At 41.9% G+C, this 21522-nt stretch overlaps 2 protein-coding genes across 5 annotated transcripts; one reads left to right on the top strand and one right to left on the bottom strand.

Moving 5' to 3' along the window:
• Positions 1 to 2255: 2255 nt before the first annotated feature.
• On the bottom strand, positions 2256 to 15864 carry UBR7 (ubiquitin protein ligase E3 component n-recognin 7). 3 transcript variants are annotated; one of them, XM_079949205.1, is made up of 11 exons: positions 15558 to 15864; positions 13656 to 13789; positions 12590 to 12650; positions 9523 to 9618; positions 8610 to 8663; positions 7555 to 7660; positions 6827 to 6969; positions 5700 to 5831; positions 4664 to 4826; positions 3850 to 3911; positions 2256 to 3395 (listed from the first exon to the last, which is right to left on the bottom strand). In XM_079949205.1, exons 1-11 carry the CDS (start codon positions 15738 to 15740, stop codon positions 3303 to 3305), a joined length of 1227 nt encoding a protein of 408 aa, XP_079805331.1. In that variant the 5' UTR covers positions 15741 to 15864; the 3' UTR covers positions 2256 to 3302. The 3 variants fall into 3 exon arrangements, with proteins under 3 accessions (XP_079805331.1, XP_079805330.1, XP_079805329.1); XM_079949204.1 differs by having other exon boundaries at positions 5700 to 5828; positions 6827 to 6999; XM_079949203.1 differs by having other exon boundaries at positions 6827 to 6999; positions 15558 to 15862.
• A 228-nt stretch (positions 15865 to 16092) lies between these two features.
• GON7 (GON7 subunit of KEOPS complex) lies at positions 16093 to 17984 on the top strand. 2 transcript variants are annotated; one of them, XM_079949619.1, is made up of 2 exons: positions 16093 to 16372; positions 17499 to 17984. In XM_079949619.1, exons 1-2 carry the CDS (start codon positions 16186 to 16188, stop codon positions 17606 to 17608), a joined length of 297 nt encoding a protein of 98 aa, XP_079805745.1. In that variant the 5' UTR covers positions 16093 to 16185; the 3' UTR covers positions 17609 to 17984. The 2 variants fall into 2 exon arrangements, with proteins under 2 accessions (XP_079805745.1, XP_079805744.1); XM_079949618.1 differs by having other exon boundaries at positions 16093 to 16490; positions 17499 to 17621.
• Positions 17985 to 21522: the final 3538 nt, after the last annotated feature.

Raw genomic sequence — 21522 nt, forward strand, 5'->3', positions numbered from 1 at the left:
GAAAGTGTGGAAGTCTATGTTGTTAGCCCTTTAAAATATGCCCTTGTGAGTTCCAAAAGTTCCCTCTTCCCTTAGCATAGAAAAAGACCACACATTTGGTAGGTTAAAAATGGTTTACTTACAAACTTTCTGAAGATCAGGTTTATGTGATTTTTCTATGCATCAGTCATAAAACACAGGCAGTAAAACTTGGCTTAGTTACAGTGGTGAAAGTTCCTAGGTGACTGGTATAGGAACACAAGAAAGTCTTGTTAGAGCCATGGGGTGCAAGCTTGGAGGAATCAGCTCAGACCTCTTTGCACTGAGCTGCTCAGGCAGACTGAGGTACAATAGGCTTGATTACTCCCAAGGTGAGCAGGAGTGACATAAGCCTGGCAGGACAGCTTACTCTATGGCATTAACCACTTCATTCATTAATGAGACTTGAAATATGTTGGTTATCTGAGGCTGGTTATCCCACAGGTTTCAGGTTATGCCAAAGTTTGCTTCATAGTTGGATACATTTTACTTGATTCCAATAAGGCTGTTACTCTGCTGTATCTTTTTGATTCCCCCCCCCCCCCCACTAATGAACTAGCATGGCTACATCAATTGATTTAACAATATCCTTAAGCCCAATTACTATTGGATATGCATGTATAACCTACACTGAAAGTGTGTTGGGCTCTGTCTTCAACAAGACTGGATAAGAGCCACCTGCAGCTTAATCCAGCCAAGACTGGAAGGATGGGGTTATACCCCCTCTGAAGCAGCAAGTATGTAGCTTGGGGGCAGTTCTGGATTCATTGCTGTTGCTCAAGGCCCAAGTAACCCTGGTAGAGTGGAATGCCTTCTGTCAGTTCCATCTGGTGGGCCCAGCCTTACTTCTGTTGTCTAGGCTCTGGTAACCTAGTTGTACATGTGCTATACATGGGGTGACTTTTGAAGGTTCAGCATCTGCAGGTGGTGCCGAATTCAGCAGCCAGATTGTTGACCTGGGTAGGACAGTCAGTCCATATAACACCAATTCTAGCACAACTACACTGGTTGCGTATCAGTTTCCAAAATGCTGGTTTTGACCTGCAAAGCCTGATGTGGCTGAGGACCACCTCTTCCCCACATGAACCAACCCAAACCCTGTGAGTATTGTGTATTAAATACTTAGTATATCAATTTTTCTCACTACCTCCTACAGTGCTTTTCGAAATGCAAAACCACAATCTGTCAAACTAGATGGATCTGACTCATGTATTGTACTACTTCCCTTGTTTACAGCAATGTGGTTGGGTAAAGATGTGCATCCAATGACCCTTTGCTGAACAGAAGTTATTTATTTCATTTAGCACATGATAGATAGGTAGTGTAACAGCTTCAAGATTAAAATCAACCACAGTGCAAGTTACCCATGTAGTCCTGAGTTTTGGCTAAGGGAATATGCAAAACAACACACTGGCACCCTGGTTATTATTAATATTCTGTTGGGAGCCATCCAGAGTGGCTGAGGAAGCCCAACCAGATAGGCGGAGTATTATTATTATTATTATTATTATTATTATTGTCGTTGTTGTTATTAAACCAGGATGTGTGCTGTCCATGGGAAACATGGTTACATGCCAGTGGAAAGGCAAGGCTGTATCTAAAAATGAGCAAGGCCACAGCAATTCCACTATTACTAGCATGTACCCCATTCTCCTACTTAACATTCCTTTGAATTCTCTCACAATGCAGCCTAGTCACCCAAAGCAAACTGCTCTAGTATGGGCATATTACCCCACCCCACTGTTGCCTCCCTTCTTTGAGCATAGACATTCCAACAGCGTGCTTGGGCAAGGGAATCTTCACAGGTATCCATGGAAGGTTGTTGCCTACATATTTGGAAGGGGGGAGGGTTAATCCTTTTCTCCGCATCTGCCATGCTTCCTGCAGCAGCTACTATGGGGGGGGGTGGCAGAGCCAAGTGAGGGAAGCCACAAGCCACATGCAAAGACAAGTGATGTTGGCATTAAACTAGCTGATACAGTAATAGCATACTAACACTGATGAGACTAGAAGTGTGGCTATCAAACACCTGCTTGCTCTGCCATAAGCAAATCTTGCATTATGTCTCTAGGAGCCCATAATCTCTAAAGCAAGCCTACCATTATCTTGTTTCAAACCAGACTGAGTAGGAACTATCCTCTTCGGGCTGCTGGAACGAAAATGAGGCAACTCTGAGTAAACCACATTTGCAGAAGTTTTTGAACAGGCACAATCATTCCAAAATTTAGCAACATCACTAATGGCAACCAACTGCTTTATTGAGATTAAAAAAACCAAATGGTAGCTGAAGAAGACATCGCTTTAAGGGTTCTGAATACACACATTTAAGATTTGCTTGAATAATTAGATCATTAAGTTGAGCACTAACAAGAAAACTGCTTCTGAACATTGGTTTTAACATTATTTACAATATTCTTGCCTTGGTTTTATTATCTAAAATTATTACAAAAAGATCACAAGTTCATTATTTTACAGGTGGGTAAATACCTTTGTAGGCTACCCCTCTGAAACATATACAAACTAGAACAATTACATTATATAAGCTTCCAAACCAGAGATTCCTTGCAGTCTAAAAAGTACAATGATAACCTAGTAGCATCCTGCAGCAACCAATGTATTTACATTCTGTGGGGGCAGGAAATTAACATTTACAGTAATTTCATTGTAAAAAGCTGCTATACAGTAGGAGTTATCAAGGAAATATCTAGAATTTGCATGTGTCAGTCTGTTCATTTCAAAGTTTAGCTAGAATTTATACTTCATTCAATGAGAGGTTCATTAATCCACATTCTAATCCTGTATTCACTCTCTTAAACAAGCAAAATGCCTACAGAACATGATTTGTACTAGAAATTAATAAGAGGGTGTACTTAAATTGAACAGGTATGAATTCTTATTTTAAAAACAGATCTGCATGAAAAAGGGGTACCCTGATTAAAAACATTGTTCTGTAAACTTCAGTCAGTGATTTAGGTTTTTCTTTTAACCAATTGAAGAATGATTCATCACCTACAGCTGTTTAGAAGGCTTGTTAATCTTTTTCTAAGTATATACCTTTGGACACTAACCCTTCAACACAAATTAATTGGCATTTTTATGAAGCCATGATCTTGTTAATTTTCAGCACAGTTGCCATGAAATTGGAGCACATGTTTAAGCTGTAAAGCAGCAAGCATTGCCTTATAGGACAAAAGCCAAGATGAACAGATAGTCGAATTAAATCAGAAGGGAGGGAAGAATGAAAAGGGGTAGCAAAAAACTTGTCCTTCGATTTCCAGGCCAGTCTAGCTACAGTAGTACTGCATTCGGTCTGTTCTCCTCCTCTTCCGAGACTGAAATTCTTCAAAAAACTGCTGAATGTCTTCTCTCTTAACAACCTGGTGGCAAGTAAAAGTTGATGGAAGAAAATAATGGAACTGACACATTTTAAATGTAAGTTAAGGCCTGGATGAAAAGCATGGTGGTCACTAATAGGGCAGAAATCAAGGCATTTTATCTGGGATGCTAAACAAGGTTTTGAAAGTCAAACTACTAAAGGTCATTTTGAGACATTACACTTTAAAATGAATTATTGAGTCTGTTCTGAAAAATGGCTTAATTCCTCCTAAGGGCTCATGATAGCTAATACACAAATTCCTCTTACCTCCATTAACATCCTTAAAACAATTCTATGAGGAAGATATGGCCCAAGGTCACCAGTGAGCTTTATGAGTGACCTGAGAAACTGAGGACCTAAGCCTAAAAGCCTTATTACCTTCCAATCCTGTTACAACCGAGTATGATTAATCTGTAAATCAACAAAAGAGAATCACTATGGAGTTATATACTTACTGTTCCGTCATTTGCAAATCTTCTCAAATAGTCTGTCAGTTCTGTTTTCAAGTCATTGTATTCTAGATTAAAAAAAAAATATTGTGTTATTGTAGTTGTGAATTTACTTAATGGATTGTTTTTCTCCCATTTAGCTGACTAATTGCAACCAAATATGGTCCAAGACTCATACTGCTCCTCTACCTCCCCGCTCCTCTGATCTGCTTTTTTGCTCAACATATCAACTTAGTTTAGCATGGATTTTCCATTCAAGGGAAGTAACAGTACCAATCTATTGAGCATTGGCCAGACTACACAGAGTACTGTGTTCAGTTCTGTACACCACAATTTAAGGAGAATATTGACAAGATGGAACACGTGCAGAGAAGGGCAAGCAAGATGATCAAGGGTCTGGAATACCAAGCCTAATGATGGAGCAAGTTTCCTTTCTCCTGCTCCAGAGGGTAGGATTTGAACCATGGATTCAAGTTAAAATAAAGAAGATTCCAACTCAACATCAGGAAGAACGTTCTGACGTTAAGAGCTGTTCAGCAGTGGAACAGACCACCTCAAAAAGTGGTGGATTCTCCTTCCTTGGAGCTTTTTAAGCAGAGGTTGGATGGCCATCGGTCATGGATGCTTCAGCTGAGATTCCAGTATTGAATGAGGTTGGACTAGATGACCCTGGGGCTCCCTTCAACACTATGATTCTATGACCAGCATTCTGAAACCAAGCTGCTGCATTCTGCACAACATTCTGCCTAAGCATTCCCCAACCTGGTGCCCTCCCACCAGCTGCTCATTGGGTAAAAAGTATAAAAGCTCCATCACTTACCACTGATTAGCTCCACCTGCTGGACTCTATTCATGCTGCTAAGTGTGTCCATTAGAGGATCTCTTCTGTCTGCTTCCTGGTCACTTGTCCCTTTATTCTCATAGGCTAAGACTGTATCACATTCCTCTGTTAGAAATGGGACTTCCAGGTCACAATACATTTTCTAAAAAAACAAAGGTTTATTTTAAATACAGAAATGAATTGATCGCCTTGGCCTCTTCTCCCTCAACTGGCTCCTCAGGGCAGCCATTCTATCAATGGGATACATAGGAAGCACAGCTCACTCTATCACCTCTGCTATGACAGTCCAGCTCCATTTGTTTTACTCTTCCCTTCCTGACCCGTTTATGCAAGCCACTCTGGGAGCCTCTGGTGTACAAATGCAATCTAGCAATAATATACACTTCCCTTCTTGGGAAAAAAAAGTTACTAAGTTTTACTCAGACTAGACCCACTGAAATTCATGAACCTAAATTAGTTATGCTCAAACTTATTTGACTACCACCTTAAATATTTCCAAATACCTCAAAGGAAGAGGTAACAATGTGCAGCTGGAGCCTGCAAATTTCAACGCAAGCCAACAAAAGGTGGAAGTGACAAATGGAGCCAGGCAAGGAAACCTAGGTAATGGGATACAAGGCCGGCAAACATATCTTTTGCAAAGCCAGCAAACATATCCAACACAGGATTAAGAATTAAAGGGCAAGAACAACGGTAGGAAAAGCAAAAATGGGACATTTCTCCTCTACTTCCTCTTCCTCAGTGTATGCATAGAGCTTTGAAATTTGATGACTAGAAAAGAGACTCCAATTGTGAATCAAATGAATAGACAAATTACAAGCAAGCATCACTCTTTTTTGTAACCTGCCCAATAAAATTCATTATATTTTTTCAAACAAAAACAGGTTAAGTCTCACAGGTTTACGCTTTCCCACTCCTTCCATTTTTATTCAGCCACTTGCAAGTTCATAGGTGAACTCCATTCTAGATAGTTCTAAAGCAAACATGAAAATTGGAGATTTTCAAAAATACATACCATACATTCTTTGCAGGTGCACAATTTGCTTCGCCAGTTGTGTGGCCAAAAGGTGGCCCTGTTCTTCTGTACATACTGCTTGGCTTTAAGTTCTTGGAATCTGCAGGTGGATTCTTCTTTCTTAACTGTCTGCTGAAAAATGAAAGGTCAGTTTCTCTGACACCATAGGTGTTGTTCATTCTAGCCTGTGCACTTCTTAGCTTTCTGGAAAGTTATTACAAAACTGCGATCTGGTGGCAGTAAGATGATAGTAATGCCATAACTAAAAAATGGAATATGTACATGAGGCTCAGACTTGAATTGAGGTCTAGGGAACCAGGAAAGCAAGCAGAGTAGCAAATACCTCACCAAACCTTAACTCCATTTATTCCTCCTGAGGTTCCCAAAATACATTAGCCTTCACGTTCTTCCTAGACATTGTATTGAAAAAAACCTCCTCAGGATAAATCTTGCAAAAAGAGGAGCTCACAGTTCTCGTTTTCCCAGCCAAAAAATGCACAAACACTGTAGCACCGGAAATAATCCTTCTAATACTTGCTTTCTGACTCTACAGGCACATTTGACATGAATCTTTCTGTTCATTTCAGTCCCACTTGTGAAGGTATCCAACTAAGTTCTACTCAGAGAAGACCCATTAAAATTAACAGATCCATGTTAGTTACATCCATCAATTTCAGTGGGTCTACGAACACTGGATATAACATATAATTATTTTGAGTCTGGGGTTCCTGTTACATTCCCCAGTTGCACATGTAGCTACTGGTGTCAGGCAGTTCCCGTATAGCTTGGACACTAGGGTGCTCATACACACAAAACAGTGTGTTTGTCTGGCAGGTAATTAGCTGAATTACATGAATTTACATGCTTCACAAAGAGTTACATGCTCACGTAATTTCGACACAAACTTTTCTCCTCAAAATTGCCTTTGTAAGGGCAAAACAGGCCACTTTTTCAGAGGTCACATAACAGAAAGTCAATGTGTGAAGCATTTTATTCTGTTTTTATATTTTATCTTTTGTAATGACCAGCTAGACAAAATAAATAAATAACAATTATTCTCTTGCTCTGAGCACAAACGAAAGAAAGATTTTGACCATAAACCACAAAAGAATAAATGCAAAGCTTACCTCAGAACACTCAGAGGCAGAGCTGGTGGATGGCTCATTATTGTGTGCTGCTTTTTCTTCTTCGGTCTTTATTTGATTATCTATACCATTTTCTTTTTTTATTTCTTCAGTTTCTTCAACATTCAGCACAACTTGATCTTCAGCTGCAGGAGTAACTTTGGTCACAGTGTGAACTGCAAAAGACAGACACCCACACCTAATATTGGCATGCCTGCGCTACAAAATGTTACTTCATTCTCAAAAACCTGAAATGTTATTTCTGTCTCGGTAGTGGCGCCCTCCCTGTGGAATACCCTCCCTTCAGATGTCAAGGAGATAAAAGAACTATACAACTATTAGAAGACTTCTGAAGGCAGCCCTGTATCTGTATGTTTCATGCTTTATTATATTTTATATATTATGTAAGCTGCCCAGAGTGGCTAGGGAAACCCAATCAGATGGGCAGGGTATAAATAATAAAATTATTAATTTTTATTTTTATTAAATATCAAAATGGCTACCCACAACAAAAGGTGAGGTGATACACTATGCCTAACATTAAGAAATCTCAAAGCGCAGGAGCACAATTCAATCAGCCAAAATTAAGACTGCTGCAACCTAAACAAGTTGAAGTTGCAGTAATTTAAATGAAACTAAGATGGGTTAAATCCAAAAACTTGCATTAGCGAGGCTGAGCTGCTGCTCCAGGTTAAAAATATTAGCACAACAGCTGCCCTTATTCTCCTCACCTGCTATCTGTGAGGCATATGCCCACAGGAAAGGGCAACGATCCATGCAAGCCTGACACACCATTTCATGAAAGTCCCCACTATCTGGAGGGATTGCACCAAGATGCTGGAGGTAGAAATGAGAACACACGGGAAACACATATTAACAAATTATTCTTCAACAACAAAATGGGAAACCAGTGATCCTCAAGCACTGGAACACATCTTTTTTCTTCTTTACACTCTAAACTAGGTACGAACAGAGCCCAGACTTATGGAACCTTTAGAAGTTGGTGTTTTATTAGAAATGAACTTGGGTACAAAACAGTTCATAGGAGTGAACTGGTGGCATTCATCTGTCTTGGGAAAGAATGGAGGAGTGCGCCTCTGGGGGTGACGTCAAACTGTTGGGAGAGTTGTAGCACTCCAAATTAAGTAACAGGGTGTCTCTGAGCAAAGAGTGGCTAGGGAAACCCAGCCAGATGAGCAGGGGTATAAATAATAAATTATTATTATATTATGTTCAGCTCAGGAGTTTGTTTTAATACCAACTGAGTTCATAGTCCTTTCACACAAAAATCCACTCATAAGTTTTCCCTGGGAGGGATGGGGGAGAAAGAAGAGATTAGCTTAGAATACAGAAATTCAGCAATCTAATTAGAAATTGAAAATCAAATATTCCTTCATATTTAATGTAGACAGCACCCCTAATCTTACCTCTGCCCATGGCAGACAGTGTGACCCAGGCATTTGTGTAAATAAAGGGTTAACTTTATTTTACAATCTTTCATCCTTATAGAACATGTAATGGGTAAACTTCATCTAAACGTTGCCTGTTCCAATAAGGAGGAGATTCAACTATCCAACTGTAAACAGTTTTAAGAGTATAGGTTTGCAACATAAACTCAATTATTCCAGAGTATTGCTTGAGGGATCTATGCAATTATTTTGAATTAAGGAGGCTGAGGAAGCGAGCCCTGTACAAGTTAGAAAATCTGGTCTGACAGGTTAAATTTATCACTTTAACATTTCCAACCCTTTCCATTTAATGAAGTGATTTTATTACATGGGCTTACCCTTCCATGAAACCAGTCTTCACAAACTATGCACTGGATCATTTCATCTGGAATCTAAAAATAGAGCCAAAATATTACAAAATTATCTTTGTCAGGCTACCTTTGAAGATGGTTCAACGAGTGCAAAATGGTGCTGTAATTTGCTTATTGAGAAGCTTGAAATAGCAATCTCCTCAATCACCTATATTAAAACATCTGCCCTGTCTGCAGATTCATTTCCATGGTTTTAACTTTTAAAGCCTTAAATTGTTAGGGTCCCAATTACCTTAGGGGACACTACCATCACTACATTTTCTAATACAGTGGTACCTTGGGTTACAGACGCTTCAGGGTACAGGGTCCACTAACCCAGAAATAGTACCTCGGTTTAAGAACTTTGCTTCAGGATGAGAACAGAAATCGTGCAGTGGCAGCACAGTGGCAGCAGGAGGCCCCATTAGCTAAAGTGGTACGTCAGGTTAAGAACAGTTTCAGGTTAAGAACGGACCCCCAGAACGAATTAAGTTCTTAACCCGAGGTACCACTGTAATGAACTCCATAATTTAACTAAACACCGTATGAGTAATACTTATTTTGTCTGTTTTCAGTCTTCCATGATTGAGCTATAATGGATGGCTCCAAGTCCCAATATTATGAAAAGTCAATTTGGCCACTGGGTAAGCCTAGAGAACACGATGAAATACCCTGCATAAAAAATACCCTGATGTTGCCAGTTTGTGCAATTTATTGCGTCATGGCACATGATCAGTAGCACTGTACATATTGCAGAGCTTTGTTTTCCACCAACTACCTCTGCCAAACATCTCTTTTTGCTTATTTTTAAATGGATAACAAAACATAGTAAAGTTACTAAAACTTACTAGAACTGCACGCATATAAAAATATTTGCATGTACAAGACGTCAGCATCTTACCTCATCATCAGGATCTGGGTAAGGTCTTTTACAAATACAATATAATCCAAAGAAGTTATCGTTATATTTATTTGCTGGATTCACCATTGCCTTCTCCTAGAAATAAGTCAGGACATATGTCTTAAACAAAAAACAAGAGGAAAACAAATACTCTAGAAATAAAAACTGTTAAATCATGGTATGTATCTTACTTTTAGTCATCCCAGAAAGCTAAACTTTGCTATTATGTCCAGTCATATTAAATGCATATCACATGTCCCTTATTGAACCTCACTTCAAGCCTGAAAAATTTATATACTCTATAAACCGTTGAGATTTTGGAAGGGAAAGAAATTGAGGTAATTAGAAGAGAAAGAGGATGAACTGTTTTTTTCCTTGAAGGCAGAGTCAAGCAACAAAAGAAAAAGAATAGAGTTCCCTCAATTGAAGTTAATGGGAGACTCAATGTGCCCATCTGACTCAGATTATCATGTTTACAGACAACACTGTACACACTAGGGCTGGGCGGTATTTGGTTTTCAGCATCACAATATATCATCAGCTAAATATCACTGTATCACGATATAAAGGTAAAGGTAAAGGTACCCCTGCCTATACGGGCCAGTCTTGACAGACTCTGGGGTTGTGCGCCCATCTCACTTAAGAGGCCAGGGGCCAGCGCTGTCCGGAGACACTTCCGGGTCACGTGGCCAGCGTGACATCGTTGCTCTGGCGAGCCAGAGCCGCACACGGAAACGCCGTTTACCTTCCCGCTGGTAAGCGGTCCCTATTTATCTACTTGCACCCGGAGGTGCTTTCGAACTGCTAGGTTGGCAGGCGCTGGGACCGAGCAGCGGGAACGCACCCCGCCGCAGGGATTCGAACCGCCGACCTTTCGATCGGCAAGTCCTAGGCGCTGAGGCTTTAACCCACAGCGCCACCTGCGTCCCGATGTATCTCGATATATCCCAACATATATTGGCGATGGCGGAGGACCTTGCTGGCAGATGGTCCCGCCATCCTCCCTGCAGCAGCGGAGGATGCGCCACGCTTCCCCACAGCAGCCAAGGGCCTTGACAAGACTCCCTGTTGTGGTGGGGGGCCTTAAAAAGTAAAGAAGTAGTAGTTTTAATAAAAATATTAAATAAACGTCCACATAATTTTCAACTAATTCAAGTGACTTGCTATTCAGGTTGCATCTGCTTCCCCACTCAGAGGTCTAATTGGAATCTATGCATACATAAGCCCCACAGAGTTCAACTGAACTTACTTCTACTTTCCTGGGAGTAAGCCTCATTGAATTCAGTAGGGCTTGCTTGTGAGTAGACACACATGTGCTTGCACTAGTTACTGAAAAACACCCTCCCCATCATTCTCCCATTTCAGCACAAGGCAGCCAGCTAAATCTTCTCCCCTCCATCCCCACCCCCCACACAAAAGGGCCTCCTCAAAAGCCCTCATCCCACCAATCTCTCTCTTTTTATCAGAGGGAGGGAGGGCAAGCAAGCAAAAAGATAGGTTCCTTTAAATAAAAAACCCCTTCCTTTTTGATATGGAGGAAAGGTATTTAAGGGGGAACCAACAACATAAAAACCACCAAAAAATAAAAATGAAAACTCTTCCATGGGGGGGGGGGGAGTTTGAGGAAAGGAAGATGTGCTTTCCAGTTCTTTACTTTCTTTGTTTACTTTGCAGCTGGATCTTAGATTGCTGGATCTTCACTGTCTAGGCATGGGGGGGGGGGGGACCCTCCTGGTTTGTTAGCAGGCTCTGCATAATTAGCTCAGCTCTAAGTGGAAAGAAGCGGGTGGCACTGTGGGTTAAACCACTGTGCCACCTGGGCTTGCCGATCGAAATGTCAGTGGTTCAAATCCCTGGGACGGGGTGAGCTCCCGTTGTTCAGTCCCAGTTCCTGCCAACCTAGCAGTCTGAAAGCACGCAGTGCAAGGATAAATAGGTACCGCTCCAGCTGGAAGGTAAATGGCGTTTCCGTGCGCTGCTCTGGTTTCGCCAGAAGCGGCTTAGTCATGCTGTACATGACCCGGAAAAACTGTCTGTGGAAGCGGACAAACACTGGCTCCTTCAGCCTGTAAATTGTCAGGGGTCCCTTTACCCCTTTACCTTTAAGTGGAAAGATACCTGTGAAGATGAAAGAGTTTGCTGGTTTGTGTGAGGGCTTATCATCATTTAGGAGGGAGGAGGGAGAGAGCAAACAAAGCTGGGGAGATGGTGCCAGCAAATTATCTGCAAAGTATCTGTAAACTATCTGTTCAGTTGAGCTACCCCCTGTGAAGCTGTTAAGTCTCCACCTTTTGTTCACCGGTATATTGCCTTGTAGGGACGCAGGTGGCGCTGTGGGTTAAAGCCTCAGCGCCTAGGGCTTGCCGATCGAAAGGTCGGCGGTTCGAATCCCTGCGGCGGGGTGCGCTCCCGCTGCTTGGTCCCAGCGCCTGCCAACCTAGCAGTTCGAAAGCACCTCCGGGTGCAAGTAGATAAATAGGGACCGCTTACCAGCGGGAAGGTAAACGGCGTTTCCGTGTGCGGCTCTGGCTCGCCAGAGCAGCGATGTCATGCTGGCCACGTGACCCGGAAGTGTCTCCGGACAACGCTGGCCCCTGGCCTCTTAAGTGAGATGGGCGCACAACCCCAGAGTCTGTCAAGACTGGCCCGTACGGGCAGGGGTACCTTTACCTTTATATTGCCTTGTTGAAACACATATCACAATGTTATTTCAATACACTGTATTCAAGAATATGGCGATTTATAGCACAGCCCTAGTACACACCATTTTTATAAGCCAGCAAATGAAATCTGCATTCCCATGCAGAGTCAATCCAGATGTGAAGGGGCATCTGGATGTGGGTCCACATCTGCAATGAACTGACCCATGAAGGTCACTGGACATTAAATAAAGCTAGCCTGGGCCAACAGCTATGAAGAACTTTGAAAATTTCATTTCACTCTCACTTTTGAAATGCATGTTTGTGAGAGGGAGGAGAAAAGAAATTACAAGTAAAAGTTCTCACACTAAAGAAACAAAGAGTTTAGCTATGATTACACTCCAAAAAGGAAACAGAATTATACTTACTGGAAGTAGTTTGCATTGCAAATTTTTGAATTTGCTGTTTCCACAATCACAGCGGAAGTTTCTAAGAGAGAAAAAAGAGCCAGAGTTCCGACAGGGCTTTTTTTTAGTTTTAGGAACATCAGTTACATCTCAGGAAAGTTAACTGTATTAATAAATGGATGAAAAATCCCTACTTCTGACCAGGATCATTCAACCACACCCAAAAAGGTTTTTATCAAAGCAGACATTTGATTTACAAATTAGATGATTATTATACTATCATGAACAAGAACATGTCACTTTGGTGAGCCCATAGTACTGCTTATTTTGGTTGTCTCATTGGAGGCTCATAAACAAACAGCTGCAGCCAAAGGTTTTTCTTTTAAACCTAACATATCCAATAGTTTTCTATGTTTGCTAAATCTCAGTAACATTTTTCTCGCAGTTACAATCCTGAGTTTCAAAGCGTTCTTGTATACACTGGCAGATGAAGAGGAGTGTGGGGGAGCGCACCAAGCGATCCCGGTGGGGTGCCATCGCAGCTGCCCCCCCCATGCTGGGCGCCGTGCCCCCCACAGGTGGCACGCCACGCCCCCAGGACGCACCCCAGCCCCACCCCCACCTGCTCTCCGCCACTGCTTGTATAAAAGAGTTACAGTGGCAACAAAATGGCAATTCTAGTTTAATAGTAATAATAATAAATTTTATTTATACCCTCCCCTCCCCAGCCAAGACCAGGCTCAGGGTGGCTAACAACCAATAATAAAAACAAGTTGATTGAAATACAACTTTAAAACAAGATTAAAATAATTAAAACATTAAAATGCAGCCTGCATTTAGTTTAGCTGCATTAATGTTGTACAGTAGAGGAAATAAATTTGATTTTAGGTATACTACTTTACTATTGCTGGCAACCCTGAGATCACTGGATGGAATAACTGATTTTAGAAGGTTTTAACTGTAACTGTTTTTTTAAAAAAAATTAAACTGATGTATAATGTTCTGGTTTTTAAAACTGTATATCTGTTTGTCACCCTAGGCTCCTTCAGGGAGTGGGATATAAATTCAATCAATCAATCAATGTTACCTTTTTGTATACAGCTCAAATAACTTGTGGGTGCCATGACATTCATAACTGCATGCTAAACAGATCCCTGCTGGTTCTTCTCCTGGCGGCGTGCACGTACTGCAGGCATACAAGGCTTGCCTCTTTACAGCTCCCTGGAAAAGAGACAGCAGCATAAAAATGGAGATGTTAGGGAATGCCAGTCTGGGAATTTGAAGTTGAGCAAAATTGAATTCTGCGTACAGAAACCAAATCCAGCTTTCATTTTCAAAGGAGATGCCATAATGGCTCCCATGTTCTCAAGCAGCTGTATCCTACAACTTAGGACTGATTATTCCAGATTCAGCCAACAATATGTGTCCACATTAGAAATTTCACTTAGGCAGCTAAAATAACTGGCAGCCAGAAAATGCTGTATACTCAATGCCAAGTTTGTTTCTGAAAAGGGAACAAAAGGACCAGGGTGCTACATGGTGTTGAATAAGAGCACTGCAGTATAAATAAGCTTCCAAATAATCCCATATTTTCATTATCTAGATAACAAGCTACTGATATGGGGGGGGGGGGGAGTCAGACAAAATAAGAGGAAAGGGACAAAATTGCCCTTGCCTAAGCAACAGTAGGAGGCAACCATCATTCACTGCTGTTTTACACAATTCTTCCTTGTTTCACAGGCAATGTATAAGCAGAAGATTTTCATATTTCAGCTGTTTTCTTCCCTAATGAACAAGGTATATAAAGAGTACCATGCACAGATGAGGATCGCTGTCCCGTGTATTTCTGTACCCCTTAGGTGTATGAACCTTAGTCTAAAGCTATCCCAGTTTATTTTCAAACATACCAAGACACCCACACACCCTCCTCCTTGCTTCAGCTATTGCAAGACGGCTTGAGATTACTGCAAGATACTACTAAGATATGCGACGCCTAACTTTTTTTCCAGGAGCATGCCGATAGGAGGAAAAACAAGAGATGCAGCCAGATGATCAACAAACTTCAGAATGATCATCACTGGCCAGAATACACTCCTGGAGCAGTGAGAACGGAGCTACCTCAAAATTGTAGCAAAAAGGGAGTAGGCAAAAGGGGACATTTGTAACTACGATATTAAGTACACTGTATTGTAATCTTTTAGAAGACATTAATAAGATTCCAGTGACCATTCCATGCCCTTCATTTCATTTAACCACACTAAAGTCTGATCACCATGGGACCACAAGAACAAACCAAAGTATGGAGAAAAGATCCCCCACAATTGGTTGCCCTGCAACAAACTATTGCTCCACAAGACCTTTTTTGAGGTGTAAAAGCCTAGCTACCTTTTCCATATACGTATTATGCTCTTTGACTTTATAATCCACGCACATCTGTTAACAGAGTCCTATCCCACCCACCTTTCCAAACAGGGTTTTAAAAAGAACAAGCAAAACTAACAAAAGCACGAGGTCAGCTGAAGAGAAAAACACCAAGGCGTTCGGCAGTTGCTGAATGGAGCTCGGCCGCCGCGTTGCCATCTTGTTGACCACTGCGGATGCGTTTCTACGGATGGTTTTTTAAAATTGCATTATAGGGTTTACGTTGCACTTGCGAGGCTCTTGTTTACTGTTTGTCAGCCACTTTGGGATTCATTTGAGCGGAAAGTCCATGAATCTTTAGTAGGCTGAGCAGAGTGGCTGGGGAAACCCAGCCAGATGGGCGGAGTATAAACAGTAAAATAAATAATAATAATAATAATAATAAGATGATGATGATGATGATGGAGCGGGGTTACTTCAAATAATGGCTAACGAAATAAAGAGGAGCGGGCATTCCTCTTTCCTTCTGCCCCCGCTTCCCCTCCCCCCCCCAGCCCCTCAGGGGTCGCCAAGGGAAGCCCCACCTGGCGGGGCACCGCCCCCCTCTCTTCGCCCCCGCGGGGCTCACCTGAGAGTAGCTGCAGCGCTCGTGGTCGCTCCCGCCCAGCACGGCGCGCGCCTCCTTCTCGAGCTCCTCGCTCTCGGCCAGCACCTCGGCTAGCGACACAACGGGCTCCTCCGCGCTCCTCTCGCCTTCTTCGCCCTCGTCGCCAGGTAGGCCGGCGCCAGACGCCGCCGTCTCTTTCTCCATCCTCAAGCAACGCACGCAGCTCCCTTTCCCTCCCTGGTCGGTGAAGGGGAGGAGGGGGAGGAAAAGGCGGGAAAACGCCAAACCGCCACCAGAGAGCGCCCGGCGCACGCCGGAAGCGGAAAGCGAGGGGTCCGCTGTCCTGCGCCGCCGCCGCCACCCAGACGCTACGAGATAAAAGGCGCTCGGTGGGGAGGAGCAGTAGGGCGTGGGGGGGAGGGAGGTTCACGCGACGCCAACGAGGCCCACGTGAGCTCCAGAAGCCAATCACAAAAGGGGGAGGAGACGAAGGCGGGAGGAGAAGACAATGAAACTGCTCGTAAGCTGTTGAGTGAGGCGCGTGCGCTGGGTAGGCGGGGCCAGAGTGGCGGTTGGGAAAGCCGCCTCCTCGCTTAGGGATTGGCTGCCTGTTTCCAGGGCGGGGGAAAGGCAGAAGAGAAGCGGAGCGATGGAGTTGCGGGCGGAATTGACGGGCCGCGACGGGCTGAAGCGGCCGCTGAGGGTCCGTTGCGAGCCGCCGGGAGAATTGCGGGGCCTGCTCAGCGGCCTAGCTCAGCTGCGGGAACAGGTCTCCGCGCTGCTTGGCCCCCTGGTGCAGCAGGAGAGCGGCGCCGGCGACCGAGCCGGGCCTGGAGGTGAGGAGGCCCCGGACTCGGCCACGAGTTCCCGCCTCGCCCGAGAGGAGAGGAAAGAGGCTTCGTCCTGCTTCCTAGCAACCAAGTGCCCCTTTGGGTACTTGGAAATCAGCAGCAGGTGGAGCCTCCTCAGATGCCACAACAAAGCCTTTCGGCTCTTATTTTGGCTATTTTGAATTTACTGACATGTCTCCTCCATGTTTGTATTTCTATATTTGTCCTCTGTTTTGAATGTCTGGGCACAGCCCGTTGTGGGAAAGAGGCATATAAATAAAATCGGTGAAAGGGCAATGGGTTGGTTGAAGCGTGGTGCTGATAACGCCAAGGTTGCAGGTTCAGGGCCTGTAATGGGACAGCTGCATATTCCTGGGTTGCAGGGGGTTCAAAGAGATGATCCTCAGGGTCCCTTCCAACTCTACAATTCTATGACTTTGTGAAATAATTAAAAAAAAAATGTAGAATAGGCATAATTAGCTAATTTACATTGATGTCTCTGGGTTTACCCTGAGCTTTAAGTTCAATACCATTTGAGAATTCCAATAGAGTCTATACCACTTTATTCTCAACATGTAATTCTGCATGTGCAGACCAGGTCTATGCTAATATACCTCTTGTATGATCTGGTGAGGACCTAAAGCTTTGGACTAGTTACCATAGTCTCAGAAAACTGTCTTATCAGTGGGGTTGATCAGAGTTGTAGTCCAATATCTGGTAGGCCACACAAGTTTCCCATCCATTGTATACGAACACTTTGCATATACATTTCTAACTCTTGAACATGCCTCTTGCAAAAGTACACTCAAATGCTAGTATCTCTTGACTTCTTATACCCAGTTCAAGCAACACCAAAATAAAATAAAAAAATTTGAAAATCATAGAACTGTAGAGTTGCATGGGGCTACAAAGCTCATCTAGTCCAGCCCCCTGCAATGCAGGAATCTTACACCCAATGTGGGGCTCAAACCCACAACCATGGGACTAAGTCTCGTGCTCTACCAACTGAGCTACCCAGCGTCATAAAATGTTAGTTAAACTCAGCAAATGGAATGAGAAGTTAAGTGTAGGCATTCATGGGGAAATAGTTTAGCTATCTTAGCAGATTTCATATGAAATCTTTTTCTTTTAGGTGATTATGATGATGAACAGGATGGTGATGATGAAGAAGAAGAAAATCATGTCATTGCCAAAGCATGTGCTGACGGACCACCATTAAAACGAATAAAAACACAGTCCTGATGAAAATTACAAACATTTTTCTACTGAACTTGAGTTTAATCATATACACACTTTCCCTCTGGGAAAATTTCTGGGATGTTTTGTTAAAACAGTCCTGATGAAAACTGCAGGTTTTTTTCTACGGAATTTGAGTTTTGTTTTCTAGACACTTTCCTCCCGTGGAAACTTCTGGGCTACTTTTTAAACTAGAAATGCACTGACCTTTTTATTTACCGTTACCACAAATCAAAAGGGAAGCTCATTTGTGGAGTATTATGTGAAATACTGAAGCAACCAAGTAAAAGACCATGTATATAAGAAAGAATGATCTCCCTTCTCTGAGGGGAAAGGGCCAGTAGTGGTATTGAAATAAATTAAAAAGAGTTGTTTATTTTCATGACTTTCTTCATAAATAAACTGGGAGTAGAAAGTGAGGAAGTAATAGAGGGGAAAGATTGTTAAAAGAGAAAGAAGTGAATGTAAAAGGAGCAGGCAGGAGGAATGGAAGTAATGACACTTCGGAACAGGAAGCGGAAATAAGGTATGAACATGAAAGAAGAAATTATGAGTAAAAAATGCTTTGCGATATATGGGATGGAAAGGGGGGAAATAGAAAAGAGCCTCTTCTATTTTAAGTCACTTAGAGCAAATTCTTCCTGAAATGGGGAAGCTGAATCACAGTATTTCCAGTGGCTGCACTTAGCTTGATAAAAGTTGTACTATAGAATTCATTTCCAGTAGGAAACTGCTGTAGCAAAGAATCTAGCAATTTCCCAAGATGGATTAGATACCAATAGAAAATGGTGTCCACAATTGCCAACTGATTGTGCTAAACTGCCTGCATGTGGTTATGTATATCCTAATCCTCTCATTGGAGTGATAAAAAAATTAAAACTTCTTAACAATTCTAGTGATGTCAAAAGTGATGCCAACTAAGATCGATCTCTGAATGCTTTCTGAAAAAGTATTCAGTGGAGGGTGAAAGGACAAGCAAGATGGTACATGTGTAATAGTCAACAGGCTTATATGACTGAGTCTGTCCCTGCACCTCCATTTTGGCAGCTTTGTTTAGGAAAGTTTTTAATGTTTGATGTTTTATCGTGTTTGTTTGGAGCTGCCCAGAGAGGAAGCCTAGCCATATGGGCAGGGTATAAATTATTATTATTATTATTATTATTATTATTATTATTATTATTATTATTTGTCACTGATAGGCCTCAGTAATTGTCACCTTTTAATTGAACCCTGGGAGTAGAGAGTTTTGAGAGCCTCCTGTCTTAAGGACAACTTCTAATGTGATATTTGTCTATGGCATTACCTAAAAATGAAAGACCATGAGAATTTTACATTTCAATAATACTTTAAGTTCTTTCTGTGGTAGATTTAAAAAAAATTAAATTAAGTATCCCTTTAAAAGAGCCTTGTAATCTATGACTAAATCAAAGACATTTAAATATGTTTCCCATGTTAATAAACAGTTGGAGACAAAGAAAATGTGCCTGGGCGTGTGCATCAAGCATTCACAATACAACAAAGTAGAATATATCATGAACTGTGTTCGTTTATATGCTGTCAAAGTGTTTACTTTCCATGACATGCATTAAAACCGCTGTCACTCAGATGCAATGCTAGCTACTGTTTAGTATTACACAACTATGCTTCATGCCAGTCACCTTCCTCTCTGGAAGATGAGATTAAATGGTTTTGCTTCTGTTTCTATACAACACTTTAACATTATGTCTGAACCTAGGCAAAGATATGGTTTACAGAAAGAAGCCAACTTCAACCTGGCTTATAAAATCTTGTTTCAATAAACCATAATTAAAATCAATCACAGTGCAGGGTTTGGACATAACCTTAAATTGGGGTGCCAATCATTTTGGACCAGTATGCAAGCGCTGCGGGTGCCAATCTCAAAATGGCTGCCATGGGGTCCCCGCATCCTGGCCAAATTCACGCTTCTTGTGGGAAGTCAACTGTGTCCTGCCTGTCGTCATTGTGGAGAACACATAATATTGATTCCACACAAACACCATGATTTTGTTGCTATCTAGTAACAGGAAGACTTCCCCAGTACCAAGAAAAATATCCAAGATGGACACAGAGCATGCTTGAGCATTCCCCCATCCCAAAAAGCCCCTCCACAGGTTAAGAAAGTACCTATCATTTAAGAAAAAAAACTTTTCTCCCTCAAAACATATGGATCACCAGCCTGGCACCCATGGGCACTGAGTCTGTACATACATATAAACAGACAAATTATGTATAAAAGCATGTCAATTGTTTATGCTCCTTGGAAGCATAAAGGCTCTATTGAGTTGTAGCAACCAATTAGTAGACCGGTTGTCTAACAAGGCACTGGCTTGTAACCAAGAAAGTAATGATTTGGTGCAGTTCAAAAGAATCTGGACAGTAATTTATAAGACTTGTGTGAATGTTCCAGCAAGAGATTTGTTTTTTGCGTTGACATGGAAAAAATGTTGGCTCAAACAGGCCAGGGGGACTTCGCTTTCCTCCTGCCTGGTTCCAGGGACGCCTGGCTAATAAGGGAATCTGTTCTGTGAGAGAATTGACCTACCATTCCAAAGTTTTTCTCACAGTTCAGATTATATAGGTTGGGTGGCTTAGTATTATTCAGAGTAGAAATAAAATAACTTCAGTGAAGAAGTGATATATAAATAGCTCAAATACTAGTCTTCAAATTCATCACAAAAGCTGTCAAGAATCTGCAATGGATGATAGAGGTAGCACTGGTCAGTGTTAATGCAAAGGTTGCTTAAATTAAAGCTGAGCTTCCAGTTGCCTTGCAGTCACACCTTGTTTCTAAGAGGCATGAGTGCTTCCATTTGGGCTATTGGGCATTTCTTATGTCTCAGTAAAGTAGCAACCAAGTTTATTAGATGGTGGGGCCTGGGTTTTCTCACCAGATTACTGTATGTTCCATAAAACAAGTATGACTGCCATGTTCAGTAAGCCAATAAGCAAGATTAAACAGATTCAGATGGCCCACCTGACAAAACAGCACTCATTTGACACAGTCCATGTTCATGGATGGTATTACTAGCATGTAGGTGCTATAACAAAGACGGAGCAAGAACCTTTTAAAACTTATGCTTGTGATGAACTGGCTGCTGCATATGGGAGTTGTATTTAATGGAACAATTTTTACAAGCACACTGTTATAGTGACTGCAGGCTTAATTTTCTAACTGCTCTACTATTCAGAGGAGCTGATTTCATGTGAAATGTATGAAGCAGCAATATTAAAGGGCAAAGTCCACAGAAATGAAAACATTGTTCCCGTTATATCCAAACCAGGTCCACATGAAATCCAATTTAGAAAACACTTTTTTCCTTGGAAATCCTTAGCGTCACATATCACTCTAATAAATACCAGCCAGAAAATGCCATACATTTCTGACTGTGCAATGAGTTGCACTGCATATAAACTCTATATACTAACCTAATTTTTCCCTAAAATTGTAGAAAATGTGGGGGAAATGTTGAGTTGGACAGAAATTGGGAATGTGCCTGACTAGGTCTACAAATTCAAAACCCTTCATTCTTGCTTACTTGAATGGCTACCTAGCTACACTGAACTTTAGGTACACAATTGATCCAAGCAGCCACAATGGATGCAGCAGAGATATACAGTCATCCAATATTTCCCTGTTCAGCTGTAGACAGAAGAATTTGATCTGCCTGGACAGCCAAAAACAAGATTTTACTAGTGAACTGCGCATATATATATATAATAGGCGAGTAGCCAGGGAGGTTGCAAATGTCTTTCTACTAATCTGTGAGAAGTCATGAAATTAAAAAAGGCAAAGGATTTTTTCCCACTGCTTTTTTTCCCATTATGCCATTACTAGTGATTTTGTAGCAAGGAGCATGTCATGCAGAGAGAGTAGAACACTTTTATGGCAGTCATTAAAT

Source organism: Podarcis cretensis (assembly GCF_951804945.1).
Source record: "Podarcis cretensis genome assembly, chromosome: 1".
NCBI lineage: Eukaryota > Metazoa > Chordata > Lepidosauria > Squamata > Lacertidae > Podarcis > Podarcis cretensis.

What these genes read in the sequence shown, in the direction of transcription:
- UBR7 (XM_079949203.1), bottom strand. Translation starts at nt 15,740, where the DNA reads ATGGAGAAAGAGACGGCGGCGTCTGGCGCCGGCCTACCTGGCGACGAG. An exon ending in ATATGCCTCACAGATAGCAG is followed by an intron (nt 7,000 to 7,554) that starts GTGAGGAGAATA and finishes TGTCTTTTGCAG; the next exon opens with TTCACACTGTGACCAAAGTT. An exon ending in GATTTGCAAATGACGGAACA is followed by an intron (nt 3,396 to 3,849) that starts GTAAGTATATAA and finishes ACTTGCCACCAG; the next exon opens with GTTGTTAAGAGAGAAGACAT.
- GON7 (XM_079949618.1), top strand. Translation starts at nt 16,186, where the DNA reads ATGGAGTTGCGGGCGGAATTGACGGGCCGCGACGGGCTGAAGCGGCCG.